This window comes from Nuphar pumila, chromosome 5 (assembly GCF_984573655.1).
Source record: "Nuphar pumila chromosome 5, dmNupPumi1.hap1.1, whole genome shotgun sequence".
Classification (NCBI taxonomy): Eukaryota; Viridiplantae; Streptophyta; class Magnoliopsida; order Nymphaeales; family Nymphaeaceae; genus Nuphar; species Nuphar pumila.
In genome coordinates this window covers 27,956,286-27,971,818 of record NC_143253.1, presented here as the reverse complement: position 1 = coordinate 27,971,818, position 15,533 = coordinate 27,956,286, and the positions used below count along the sequence as shown (strand labels likewise).

Genomic DNA, 15,533 nt, shown 5'->3' with positions numbered 1-15,533 from the left:
TCTTATAACCAGGTGCTTGTCAGACCTTGCTTTGCACAGAGAAGAAATTGCCATATCACATGGGGCATAAGTCCTATACAAACTCCAGGGTTTCATCTCTTTGCTAAATTATTTGCTTATAAATTGTAAAGTGCATCACATGGGTTGTTGGGTCAGGGGAGTTTGATTACCTCAGATATCAGATTCCATGATTTCATGAGCCTACAAGCAAGACTTTCTCCAAGATTTAAGAGCACGTGGATCTAATACCATGTAATTGAATGCCAATAAAGTAACATAAAGAGACAATAAGCCAATAGCACATGCCACTATGGACAACACAAATGCACCAAGGCAAATAAGGTTTGAAAGAGGGAGAACACACAGATAAAAAATATGTTTTTATTAACAATATTGCTCACAAAAAGCATGCCTTACAGTGAGGATTGAATCCCATTTAAATAGACACAAGAGGCTAGAACTAGCCGTTAGAAGTGTCTAACGGCTAGTCCAACTAGCCGTTAGGCACTCCTAACGGCTAGTTCAACAACCATATTACATTAAATAATAAAAAAAGAAAAAGCAAAAAAATGAGCCGTTAGACACTCCTAACAGCTAGTTCAACAGCCATATTACATTAAATAATAAAAAAAGAAAAAGCAAAATAAAAAACCAAAAAATACATTATTATTTTACATATTATATATTATATATATACTATACGTATATACATGAATAGTATGTACATACTATGTAGTATATATACATATATAAATGTATATACAACAATATTTAGCATAGGTGTACTACCATATGATTCACCACTTCATTCTGGCTGTCGGTCTCCGGGTAAAATGACTGTGCTCCTCTTTAGCTGGGTGTTTGTCATGCCCCATGGTCAAGCCCAGAAACGTACTAAAACCCTCAAATCACAATTGGAAATGATGGGATCGGGAGTCTGAAGTGCACCCAAACATGACCAAAGAACAGCTCTGCAACTCCTTGTTGTTAATTGCTGTGCTGGTGGAATTTGGATAGCAAGTGAATTACTTTTGGTAACTCTTGCATTTTGGTTCTACCAGTCTCTTTTTTTCAATCCCTTTGATTATGCTGCTTAATTAATAATAATTTACGTCCTTTTGGTATTAGTCCAAGTTTTCTGATTCCATTTAATGCTAAGACAAAAAAGAAAAGCAATCTGCAGTATTGATCCATTTTAGTAGGCTTTCTGTTGTATATTATTATCTGCAAGTTTGTATCAGTGCAAGGTTCCTGCTGAAATGGTTAATCCTTGTACATGAATATTTTGTCTTGCTTGATATGCTGCTTAGCGCAAGATTCCCTGATAAAAATGGTGATCCTTGTAAACAAAGATTTTGTTCTTCCATGAAGTGCATATTTATTATAAAATCATAATTGTGCAACCCTAGCAAGCGTTGGTGGGTGAAGCTTCTGGCGAAGACCAGCTATTTTCATCGGGAATTAATTCAATGAAGGATGTCATCAGCAGTGAGCTTGATATGTACCTGAAAAAACTCAAGGTATTTTATGTTGCTATTTTCTGGTGATGTATTTTTTTTGTTAGCTGACTTCCGTCTTTTGGGGACTTAATTATTATTCATATGCGTTGAGGACATGTGCTTCTTTCTTTGTTGGAAATAGATAAGTGTTCTGTTTGATACTTACATAATTTAAGTGGAAAGGAACTGAAAAATCATGAATCTTATAAAGATAGCGTTCTTATAGAATGATAGACACTTCGAATCATTTAGCTATCTTTTTATGAAAACCATACTGGAGATAATTTCACATCCATAACTTTTTTTGCTGAAAAACTGGATGATGCAAAATACATGAAACCAGTGCTTTATAACATTCATTATTACCATTGGTATGATTTTGGAAACGTTATTTCAAATGCACTTGAGGTTTCTGGCTGACTTAGTTGCTGATACATGTTATGTAAACATTCTGAATAATCACATATACGAAGACTTAAAATTTATTCTCATTAAGGGGATGATTTGTAGATTTTGTTACCTGATAAAGGAATATGGAAGGAATATCTTTGTAAGGTATTTTGTAACTGTTGTTAGCTATAAAACATATGATGAGTGCCTTTTTCATGTAATAATTGCTGGTGATAAATCTTGAGATGTAGATGAAGTCATACTTTTTCTGTGGAGTATTTTGTGTAGGGGTGACAATCTGGTTGGCCTGTCGATGGGCTTGCTTGGTCGGAACAGCCGCCGAATGCCTGAACCGATTATTATCGGGTCAGGCCCAGCCCAAGACTAATGGGTTCAGACTTTCTAGCTGTTGTCCATGACCTGCCCGTAGGGTTGGTAAATGAAGTGAGAAGCTTGTGACTTGGCTCGGTTCGTATCGTCACAAACTCGTTCGTGATCAGTTCGTATAGCTGGCAAGATGAGTCTAGCCCAAACACAAGGTGTTCGGTGTTAGAAAGTATGCAGAAAGGTATAACAAGAATGCTTAATGCATTCACACGGTCCAATGAATGGACAAACACAAGCCCACAATTGGGAGTATAGAAATAATGCACTAAGGGACAACTCAAGAAGCCTTCAAAGAGGCAACACATAAAAAATATGAACTTTATTGAATGAGGGCTTGAAAAGCCATGAAATACAGGAGGGGGGAACCCCCTATTTATACAAAAAAAGGAGAGGAAGTGGGAGCCATTAGGGGCTCCCACATATGGTCATTTATGACTGTTGGGGGTCCAACGACTACATGTGGGACCCCCAATGCTTAGATAAAGAAGCAAATAAAAAAATAAAAATTAAATAGATAAAAATATCCTATTTAATGAAAATAGTTGTTTCTAAAACAACTATGTGAAATGACCAAAATACCTCTATCGGGTATTTCACACACACACACACACACACACATATATATATATATGTGTGTGTGTGTGTGTGTGAGTACATATATTTTAACACCCCCCTCAAACTTTACAGGAGGAGGACGAAAAGTTTGAAGATACAAAGAAAGGATTCTAAGTCTTCAAGAGTCTTTAATGGAAGTCATCATCTTTATAACACATGAAGGAATTTTGCAAATGTCAGCCTTCACCTGTCTTTAATGATTTTCCCCAAGCACCTTCTATGATGTATCATATGTACTTCTTCCATTTCATCTTCAAGATCCTGTGGAACAAACCAAAGAGCTCCAAGTAAAAAATATCTTTGCGTTTCAATCAAGTAGAATATTTCAAACAAGATGAACCAAAAAACCATAACATTGATCAAGATGAACATATGATTCATCAAGACAATGATGCTTAAGATATTCTACGAATTTCAATCGAGCACTATGTAAAAATATCATTAAGAGGATTAAACTCAAACACACTTTGATAAACTCACTATATTCTTAAGGAAAGGTATATGCACAAAGGCACAAAAAATACTCACAAAGGAGTTCAATATGTACAAAAGTATAAAAAATATATCTTCTTATTTAGTCAACACTAAAAAGCTTTAAGAAAAGCTTCATGGATTAGAAATGTCTTCAAAGAGACATTGTTCATTCAAGAATTAATTCCTCACAAAGGGATGTGCACAAGGGCACACGAAAGAAAGCATGTTTAATACACATAAATCAATAATGAAGAGGCGATTAATTTTATCAACAAAAGATGATTTTAATAATTTTTCACACTCCTTAGAATGAAAAGAAATCAATGCCAACAATTGTCATGTATGAACTTGTAAGAACACACTCCAATCAAGTATAACACTTGATTGAATAAACCAAAACACCCACCTTGGAGTCAAGAATGAATGTTATTTTAAATAGAAAACCTCACACATTGAAGGATGAAATATTTGAAAAGTACAAAAGCCCACTAAAAGGCCAAACACCACAAGCCCTTAATGTGTAAAATACATACATCCATTATAGTGTAAATGCCAAAAAGGTAAAATCAAGTGATTTCCAAATATGCATATATATTATCAATGATATAAACTTTTATCGACAAATATTTTTCTATGCAAGGGCAAATACAAGTAGTAAGGATCAAAAAATTATTACCAAATTAAAATGAAATCTCACATGATAAAATGCAAATCAAAACCAAAATATAAATTCCCATAAATATGAAATTTTGCAAATCTCAATAATAGTTCATCCATTACAAACAATCACTTCATTAGACCTCCAAAACCCACAAATCAAGTGTATAAGCGATTAGAACAAAAACATAAATATAATGCACTAAAGGGCCAAAGACACACATGGAGACCTCTTGTCTACATATAATGATACTTGAAGTGAGTGTATCAACGACTAGAACAAGAGTACAACAACAAACAATGTGCTCAAAGTCACACATAAATGTAATGGATAATATAAATGCCATAAGAAGGCAATAAACACTTGTGAAAATCATTTTTCAAATAGATGATTTATAAAGAGAGACGATCAAATCAAGGATCCAATAATGGTATATAATCAATCACATGCACAACAATATGCCTTATGACAACAATTTTACATAAACAAGGATCATGCTTAACATAATCTATTCTTCAAAATGAAGTCATTTATACGAAAAAGTCTTATTATGCAACAAACACAACACGAAATATTAAGCAATGTCATGTGTAAGAACCGATCTGGAATAATCCAAGAGTCAAATCAAGTCTTAACTATGATAGTGCAATTATATACACACCAAATGATAATAGATGCAATACAAGATGTCGAATGACAATAATCTTGAATGAGCAAAAATTTAGGCCAATATAGGCATTCTTAATTAAGGTGATAAGATTATGAAGTTTGAAAAACTCATGTGAAAAAACATGAAAAGAAATGAAGTCCATAATTGGAACTTCAAATGATGCTTACACCCACTCTCAAAAGAACCACAAAAGTTCACAACAAATGTATCTACAAAAGATACTCACAAGAGCCACTAAGGTTTAACAAAAATACTCAAAAAGAGTATACAAGAAGAATAATATTTTTCATTCAAGTGGGAGAATCCCACACTCAAGAGGATAATAAGTTTACGAACTTGTTAAAACCGCACAACCAAAAAATGTACTAAGGCACAAGATTAGAAAATCAAATATTTGTTGAGGAGGAGAAATTCAAAACTCATAAGTTTATCAAAAACATGACTTAAAAGGTTAGAACCAACTCATAATTCAACAAGCATTAATAAAAACCATAAATTTTACAATGAGACAAACACTTGAAGACAATCAAATTGAAGAAACTTTAAGAGCATCAAGATGAAAAAATAATCATATTTCATATGATAATAATACAAGACTACTCTTTTTAATAAAAACTAATCTTAATTCAACATGCATCATAAAGAAAAAAAAACTTTTTCAAACAAATATTGCTTATATGAAATGACGCATTAGGTAAGCCTTGTTAAAGGAATTAAAACTTAATAAGGAATTTTTCATAGATGATATATGTCAAGAATTTTTTTGAGGAACACACAATATTATAAGAAGCCACACATAAGACTTTTTAGCGGATAAGCACATACCTTCAACACGAAACAACAAATATGATGAGAGTGTAGAAGAGTATGCGATCAATAGCTTTACACTACATATATCACAAAATTTTTAATCTAAACTTAACTTTCTCTAAAGACATACCATTCATATGAAAGAAATGCTTACAAACAAAGTTAAGCATAAAATATAAATTAAAAAACACACAAGTTCAAGTGAGATTGTCATCAAATTATGCTTGAAAGAAAAACATGATTAACGACCCATTAAAGCAAGTTTTGAGCAATAATATATCTAGTTTTTCGAAAAACAAGTTCACCGGTTGAAGAATTTATCATTGAATTTTTTTAAAAACATACGAAAAAGTGTAATGTGATATATGAAAAAGCAAAGGTTCAATGAAGAACCAAATAACACAAGCACTAAACGTGTAAAATACCCCTTTTTTATTTAATTTTTTTTAATAAAAACATAACGATAAAGAAAACACATACATATAAATGATCAAGGAAGTAAATATTTCTTCATAATGCATGATACTTAAGGAAAAAAGAATACATACCGAATAACTTTAAGAAAGAAAAAAGAGAAAAATAAATACTTCACCATTTTTCTTAAAATTTCTTGAATGACATGCTTCCCGATGCACCAAAGAGCAACACGATCACAACCTTGCTCTGATACCATGTTAGAAAGTATGCGGAAAGGTATAACAAGAATGCTTAATGCATTCACACGGTCCAATGAATGGACAAACACAAACCCACAATAGGGAATATAGAAATAGTCCACTAAGGGACAACACAAGAAGCCTTCAAAGAGGCAACACATAAAACATATGAACTTTATTGAATGAGGGCTTGAAAAGCCACGAAATACAAGAGGGGGGGGGACCCCCTATTTATACAAAAAAGGAGGGGAAGTGGGAGCCATTGGGGGCTCCCACATATGGTCGTTGGAGCCCTCAACGGTCATATTTATGACCGTTGGGGGTCCAAGGACTACATGTGGGGCCCCCAATGCTTAGATAAAAAAGCAAATTAAAAAAGGAAAAAGATAAAACTATCCTATTTAATGAAAATAGTTGTTTCTAAAATAACTATGTAAAATGACAAAAATACCCCTATCGGGTATTTCACACACACACACACACACACACACACACACATATATATATGTGAGTACATATATTTTAACATTCGGCTCGGCTCGACTTGGGAGAGCTCGTATAGATAAAATATATATATATATATATATTGTTTTGTATAATATATATTTTAAATGTCATATATAAAAAGAATGCATAAAATATATATACAAAGAAAAGGATGCTTACAAAATATATACATAAAATATGAACTATTAAGTGCAATATATAAAATATATATATATATATATATATATATATATATATTAAGTGTAATATGTTAAAAATATATATTCTGTGTATAAATAACATGGAATGTTTTTACATGTCCTATTCAGTTCGTCTCATTCAAGGATGAGCCAAGCACAAGCTGTGCTTGGCTAAACACGAGCACAAGCTGAGTCATGTGCTTAGTCCACTGGTAAATGAGCCGAACCCAAACATGCCCTGTTTGGTGCGTTCAACTCGTTTACCAGCCCTACTTGCTTGGCAGGCTCGAGGCTCGAGGAGAGAGAGAGAGAGAGAGAGAGAGAGAGAGAGAGAGAGAGAGAGAGAGAGAGAGAGAGAGAGAGAGAGAGAGAGAGACCCATTGCTGCCACCCTCACCATTGCTCTTATTAGCAACCACCAGCCGCTGGCCGCACCCCCCTGTCGATGCTGAGAGAGAGAGACTCTTCTGATGTGATGTGTCATGTTACATCATGTCTATTGAAGCCAGCTAGAATATTTACTTTTTGATCCCCTCACGTTTACCTTTTTCTTTATAATTTGAAATGATGTAAACTTTACATTGATAGTGGTGCTTTAGGGTTCTGTTTCAAATCTTTTTACATCGATAATACGAGCCTGACTCGGGATGGGACCCAAGCCTGAGCCCGACCCGATAAGATATCGGGTCAGGCTTGGCCCAACTTTTTTCTGGAAATAGATTGAATTGCTTTGGATAAACTTATGGTACCATATGCAACACTTAATGTGCATGAAAAAATACTGACAAACATGATTTTGCATTAAAAAGTGAAAAACTAAAGCATGAAAATTACATCTTACAAACACAAATAACCATTCCCTTTTCCTACCAATTGAAATCAAACTTAAAATGTATAACTTAGAACAAAGAATTAGTTTAAAGAAGGAAAGATTCATCCTAAGTTCAGGGCAAATTGGTTCTGCATGGTATTGATTTTGACTGAGCCCACCTATGCATTAAGGGTATGTTTGATGACGCGCCCCGCATGTCCCACCCGTTGCATGGGACAAAAAGGCTAATATTCATGCCTTTTTTAACAAACGTGGGATGCGGCGGATGCACGAAACGCCGTTCGCCGCGTTCACATTACCTCGTTATTTTTGTTCCACCCCGTTACGAAAAGAACAGGATGAGGGGAACATTTAAAAAAAAATGCATCGACGGGCGCTCCACGCCCGTCGATGCCTCTTTCTCTCTCTCTCCCTCTCTCTCCTGTGCAGCGGCGGCTGGCGGAAGGGCGGAGGCGAGGCCGGCATTGCCCACCATCATCATCGATTCACCTCCTCTACCAGCCATGCTACACAGACATCCAGAACCCCTCTCTCTTCGTTGTTTATGTGCAAAGAAGGAAAGGAGAAGGGGAATAATAAGTAGAGGAAGAAGGGAGGAAGGGAGAGTTGGGTTGGATTGATTGATCGACGTTGGGGAACATGTGGATGAAGCCGGTAGTGAAAGCCTTCACGGCGATGAAGAGGTTGCCATCAGTCGGGAGGAGCTCACTGCTCCTGCCACCAAGATGATGAAGATGACCACGCTCTTCAGCCGCAGCGCCGCCGGCTTGTCCCTGCACTCCGCCTCCTGCCCGCTTGTTTCACAGCCACTCGTTGCCACCGACCACACCACCACCTATGCACAAACCATCCCCACTGATCAGAAAAATCAATTTTTGTATTGTGAAGGGGCTAGAAAAGGAAGAAAGAAAGGTTTAGGCATAGTTCTAAGTTTCGTCAATGAGGTAAAGGCATTCAGACTCCGATTTTTCAATTTGTTTCTTACAAATTCTGTGGTTCCTACAATTTTCCATTCATTTCATGCGATCTGTTGTTAATTCAGTGAATTCCTATTCATTTCGCTAATCATCTATTTGATTTAGTATATAGAACTAATGAGGATTCCAGGAAAGAAATAATCGACAAAATTCTGGAAATTTTACGTGAGTTTCTTCATTATTTACCAGAATAATGTCATTTGTCTGCACATCGTCATCAAACAATGGAATTTGGAACACAACATCCGAGTACTGTCCAAACAAATGTTGCACTTGGTACAGTTGTTAAGGAATGAACAAAACCAGTGTTATGTTCCAGCTTTTTTGTTCATTTCGTCCAATCCTGGACAAACCATCAAACATACCCTAAAGTGTCCTTTTGTCCATGTCCACATCGAATAGTGTCAACACGATGTACGAGGGAAGATGGGTTTGTCCTTGTATTGTTGATATCTAAGCCCCATTTAGGGTTTTCAAATGCTAGCGAGACAAAAAAAATCAGAAAACAGTCAGGCTTGATAAACCTATAAAATCTAATTTGGTCGCTTTACATTTAAGTTTATATCCAATGAGGCTCCGGAAGGTAATAGGATCAAAATTTGCTCCTTCCTATCTGAGTCAATATGAAGAAAAATTTGTTTGTGCTACATACATCTAGGTTGAATTCGTTTTTTCATTGTACCAATTTAAAACCCTTTAGATTCCAACTAAATAAGTGCACTTGTTTTCAACACAATGCAAAGAATGAAAAATATATAGATATAAGAAGATTGATTGATATGATTGACACACCTAGTCTAACAACCTTAGATTGTTTTGCAGCTTGCTTCATCTGCTCATTTATTCTATTTGAATTGATCCCAAATAAACTGTGTTATTTTTGTAGGATGAATATGGTTTATCATGTTCAACTATTGACCCTGGGACAAGTTCTCAAAAGCTTCGGTATCAGGTTTTTTTTTGTATGTCTGATTAATTTTTCTCATGGATGAGTGCTGCGCATTTCATGTGCGAAAAAAAAATTAATATACTTGTATAATGAGCTAAAGAGACTTGTAGAAATATGCTCAAGATTATTTATTACTAGTAATAACTTGTAACCTGTTTAGTGTAACATGGTCACTTACCGATATATTTGGTTTGTGCTTGTCATGAGTTTCTTTTCAGTAAATTGTTTAGTTCTTTCAATCATATCCTCCATCTTTATGATCATATTTTCACTTCATGTTTTTTTTTTCATGTATATGTTGGCATGATAGACAGATGCATAAACTAAAGGAGAATATAATCATCTTACTCTAATAATAGTACATAAAAGGTACAATAAGATGGCTATAAATGTAAAAATGTTTAGACATTTGTCATGATCAAAAACAAAAAAATGTTGCACATGGAAATTTGCTTAATGTATTTCCATCTAAAGATCTTTTATGTAATCATGGGACTTTTTGCAATGATACTTAGTTCTAACATTGTGTAGTAAAATTACATGGATGCTTTACTAGCATGTATCCTACGCCGGTGTTAAAATGTATTGTGTATATGCCATTTGTATTCATTTGTATATATATATAGTTCACTATGTATGTAAACTGAAATACCCATCAAGGGTATTTCAGTCATTTCATGTTGTAATAGGAGTCAGTCCACTAGGGACTGATGAGTTTTCTATTTTCAGTTTTTTTGGTTTTTTATTTTTCTTTTGATTTTGACAGCTGCAGCTGCAGCTGACAACTGATTGGGAGCTGGTCCAACTAGCTGTTGGCTGTTGGACCGGCCCCAACAGCTAGTTGGGCCAGCCCCTTTATGCATGGGAGTGCCTATATAAAGACACTCCCTCTCTTGTATTATCTATGGTTGTTGTAAAGCATATTGCAATAAATCTTTTATTATTTACTTGTGCTCTTGCTCTCTTTTGAGAGTTTGTGTGTTGGCCCTTAGTGGCTCTTTGTATTTTGCCCATTAGATGCTTGTGTTCTTGTGTGTGCACCTTTATAACCACTTTGTGACATCATATTTGTGCACTTATTGTTTCATTTCATGATATCCGGGCCTTTGATACTCTTGGGAAAAAGCTTGAAGAAAAGATTTGTGGGATTGGTGGAGCATTGGTTCGGTTCTTCGGGAAGCGCACCATCAAACTTCTTCAACACTTTTTCTTGTTTTCTTCTCTTCCTCTTTTTCTCATTCTTATCTCTATTCTTTCCTCCACTATGGTCGATAAAGAAATTGTAACGGTTGTTCCTATCCAATTTGATGAAAAAAACTACCATATGTGTGCCGCGACAGTGAAAAGAATTCTCATGGATAAAGATTTGTGTCATTTTGTTGATGGATCTCCATTAAACCACAATCAATTCTCACAAAATTGGTTATTAAAGCCGATGGTGGATCCAAAAAAGAAAACTTTAAGGGGATTGAAAAAGAAAAGAGAAGAAGACAATCCATGTAGTAAATGTCTCTTTCTCTATAGCTTTCCCAAATCTGCTTCTCAGACCGGAGGTCCTTCACAAAACACTTTTTAGATGAGAAGGAGACACTACATCTATGGTCAGTAATTTGTGAAGCAGACAAAAGATTTAAATTTATTTTTGGAACAAGCCTAACTTTTGGAATAGAGAATTTCCAAGTGTTTTCAAAAATTTCAATGCTTTTTATGCTAAGAGAGGCTCTATCGGCGGTGAAAACATTTTTTGGTATTGAATTATGCAATATTCGGAAAGTAAAGTCATGAAATGAGGCACCAGAATACAAAAGCCACAAAACCTTATCAGGAGGCGAAGATGTAGAAACCGCGACACTGGAGAGAGAATTTTTTTTTATTAGTGGATGAAGGGCCTCCATGATTTGAGAGAACATGATTCCAATAGTTTTAGAATCTTCATTGGTTCCACCTCTTTCTTCGTGAGATGCTCCCACGGATGCCACATTTTCGTCTCCTCTTTCTTTGAACTTGGGCCAAAATGGTCTAATATGACCTGGTTCTCCACAATTATGAGAAGTCAAAATAGTTCTTTTTTTGTTGCTGTTGAAGGATGGATGAGAAGCACCGAACCTTGGGTAGAGAGAGAGAGAGAGAGAGAGAGAGAGAGACGGCTGCACAAAAAGTAAACTACATATTCGATTAGGGCAGCTACTCTCTATGTTAAATAGAGATAAGCCAAAAAGAAGAAATTACATCTAAGTCCATTATTTAATAAAATTTCAAATAACCTCTAATTTAATAAGGCTTAAACTTAAAACCACCTATTCTCAACACTCCCCCTCAAGCTGGAGCATAGATATCGATCATGCTCAGCTTGTCACAACAATGGAAGAAACTAAGCCTCGCAAGGGCCTTGGTAAAGACATCAACAACTTGATCTTCGGAAGATACATGATCTGTGCAAATATAACCAATCTGAATCAAGTCACGTACATAGTGACAGTCAACTTCAATATGTTTAGTCCTTTCATGAAAAACTGGGTTGTTGGCAATATATGTAGCAACCCTATTGTCACACACCATCACCATAGGTAGGGATACTTTCACCTGAAGTTCGGTCAAAACTGATTTTACCCACATGATCTCAGCTGCGGTCTGAGCCATAGCTCTGTATTCTGATTCAGCACTCGAGCTGGCTACAACAGTTTGTTTCTTACTCCTCCAGGTAACAAGATTTCCTCCCACAAAAACACAAAATCCAGTTGTTGATTTTCTATCTTCGATAGACCCCGCATAATCTGCGTCAGTGTAAGCAACAACGTCCAAGGAAGGATTTTGTTTAAACAACAGTCCTTTACCAGGAGATGATTTTAAGTACCTGAGAACCATCATAGCTGCATCCCAGTGAGCTTTGGTAGGTTTATCCATGAATTGACTAATTTTACTCACGGCTAATGAAATGTCAGGTCTAGTAACGGTCACATATAACAACTTACCCACCAAGGATTTAAAACTAGTACTATCCACATATTCAGATTTCTCATCAAACATATGAGTTTTGGGATCCATAGGAATGTTAGTTGGCTTCGCTCCTAGCATTCCAGTCTCTTTTAATAGGTCCATCACATACTTTCTTTGTGACAAAACTAAGCCCTCTTTGTTTCTTGCAGCCTCAATACCCAAAAAATATCGAAGGGAACCAAGATCTTTAGTAACAAAGTGTTTCTGAAGATGATCCTTTGTTGCGGAAATATCTTGGGCACTACTTCCTGTTAATATGATGTCATCGACATATACCACCATAACAACAATCCCAGCACTAGTTTGCTTGATAAACAAGGAGTGGTCTGAGGGCTGACCTGACAAATCCAAACTCCGACATTACCTCAAATAATTTTTGAAACCATGCCCGAGGACTCTGCTTCAGGCCATAAATAGCCTTCTTCAACTTGCACACTTTCTGACACTCCCCTTGAACCTCAAAGCCTGGGGGTTGTTGCATATAGACCGTTTCATGTAAATCTCCATACAAAAAGGCATTCTTGACATCCAACTGAGACAAGGGCCATCCATAGTGCACTGCAACAGAGAGAACAAGACGAATAGTTCCAAGACGAGCGACTGGGGAAAAAGTTTCAAAAAAGTCAACACCATAAGTCTGAGTATAGCCTTTTGCAACCAACCGGGCTTTGTACCGTTCAATTGACCCATCCGAGTTATATTTAATGGTATATACCCATTTGCAACCAACAATATCTGCATCAGTTGGAGGATCAACCAAGTCTCAAGTGCCCCTAGAGCATAGGGCATCCATCTCATCCTGCATAGCCTGCATCCATTTGGGGTCGAATAAAGCCTAACTGTGATGAAGCGGAACAGAAGAGGCAGACAAAGCCGAGATAAAATTCTTCATGGATGCCCCAAGATTAACTTAAGAAACAAACTGAGAAATGGGATGAAGGGTGCATTGTCTTTTCCCTTTTCGCAGAGCAATAGGAAGATCCTTATCAAGAGCAAAAACTTCAGTATGCTCAGATATACTTGCCTCAGGAGAAGGAGATAATGGAGGCATGGAGGTAGGTGGTAACCTGTGAGTATACACTATAGGAGGGTTTCTTTATCGAGACTCTCCAGAGGATGGAGCCACAGGCTGTGGAGTGAACGACTCTAAAGGAAAATGAGGAATTGGCAAAGGAAAGACATCACCTTGACTCTCATGTAACCTTAGAGTAGTACTCGAGAAATATGGAGTAGACTCAAAGAAGGTAACATCCACACTGACATACTCTTTATGGGATATAGGGTCATAGCAACGATATCCTTTTTGATTCTTAGGATACCCAAGGAAAACACATTTAATAGACTGTGGAGCAAGTTTATCTCGATCAGGACCCAACTTATGCACAAAGCACACACATCCAAAAACTTTAGGGGGGATAGGAAAAAGAGGAACCTCAGGATAGAGAATTTGGATTGGGATTTGTTCTTCTACAGAACTTGAAGGCATGCGGTTTATAAGAAAACCAGCAGTCAAAACTGCATCTCCCCAGTATGATGCAGGCATATTGGATTGAATCATTAGGCACCGAGCAACATTGAGAATTTGTCTATGTTTCCTCTCAGCCACACCATTTTGTTGGGATGTATGAGGACATATAAATTGAGGTTTAATCCCTTTATCAGAATAGAATTGAGGCAAGTCTTTGGATTTGAACTCAAGAGCATTATCAGTGCGAACAATTCTAAAACACATGTCAAATTGAGTTTTTATTTCAACAATCAAAGATTTAAGAATGACAGGGCCTTGAGACCGATCTTTCAACAAGAACACTCATGATAACCTTGAGAAGTCATCAACAATGACCAAATAATAACGACACTGAGACCTACTAGGAATCCTACTCGGACCCCATACATCGACATGATGAAGATCAAACAATCTTTGACTTGATGGACTTTGACTAGAGGGAAAAGAGCTTCGGCAATGTTTTCCCAATTGACATGTTTCGCATTGAAAAGAAACTGAGGGAGGTATATGAGGAATGACTCGACGAAGTTTTGAAACTGGAAGATGACCCAAACGATGATGCCATAACAAAGTACTCGAGGAAGACGTAACAACAGAATAGATAGAACCCACTGGTTGATGTAGATAATACACACCACCTTCCTCATAGCCGCCACCGATCCTCTTCCCCGTAAGTAAGTCCTGAAAAGTGCAACCCATAGGATAAAAAATTACCCTACAATTCAGCTCTTTTGTCATTCTACTGACAGATAATAGATTCTGTGGAAAAGAAGGAGCATGAAGAACATTTGACAGTTGAAGGGTAGGGGAAATAGACATGTTTCCCTGCCCTATAATTGGGGAAGAACTGCCATCAGCAAGGACTACCCCTTTTTGATCGGTTACAGGATTTAAACTTAAAAAGTTACTCGAATTTCCGCACAAGTGTCTGGATGCTCCAGAATCAATGATCTACTTACCACCTTGGCCAGATAGGCCATCACCTGCCAAGCACGCAACCTTAGCAACAGAAGACTTCGAAGAGGATGAGCATAAAGCAAGAAGCTTGTTATATTTAGCCCGGCTAAGAGTTATATAATCATTGGAGCAATCCGCATCTGATTTAACCACTTGAGCCATAAAGAAAAGAATGAGTTAAAAAACGAACAGGTCCTCAGATTGATGACACTAATTTGTCTCCACCACGACAAAAAAAAAAACTCCACACTATGCAGGTCCACAAAAAAAACTGTTACTCTGCTTCACGACGTCTGCGCAACATCCATATCACTCACCAGATCAGGAACCCATGGATTCATCACGACTTGTAGATTCGATCTTCTAGAGACGATCTGCCCAAAAGGAAATCCAGAAATCACCTTCACGCGATCAACCTTTCACGAGCTTTGCCTTCACACGTTCCCAAGAATGTACAATAGCAATAGCAT

The 15,533-nt window shown here is 36.6% G+C and overlaps 1 protein-coding gene across 1 annotated transcript in view; it reads left to right on the top strand.

Annotated features, from left to right (window-relative positions):
* Nucleotides 1-15,533, top strand: part of LOC149837233 (protein TRANSPARENT TESTA 9-like) — a 156,600-nt gene that overhangs the window by 52,096 nt on the left and 88,971 nt on the right. The window contains exons 13-14 of the mRNA XM_090005904.1: nt 1,410-1,520; nt 9,540-9,605. Coding sequence (XP_089862030.1) covers nt 1,410-1,520; nt 9,540-9,605 — 177 coding nt within the window. The remainder of the gene's footprint in view (nt 1-1,409; nt 1,521-9,539; nt 9,606-15,533) is intronic.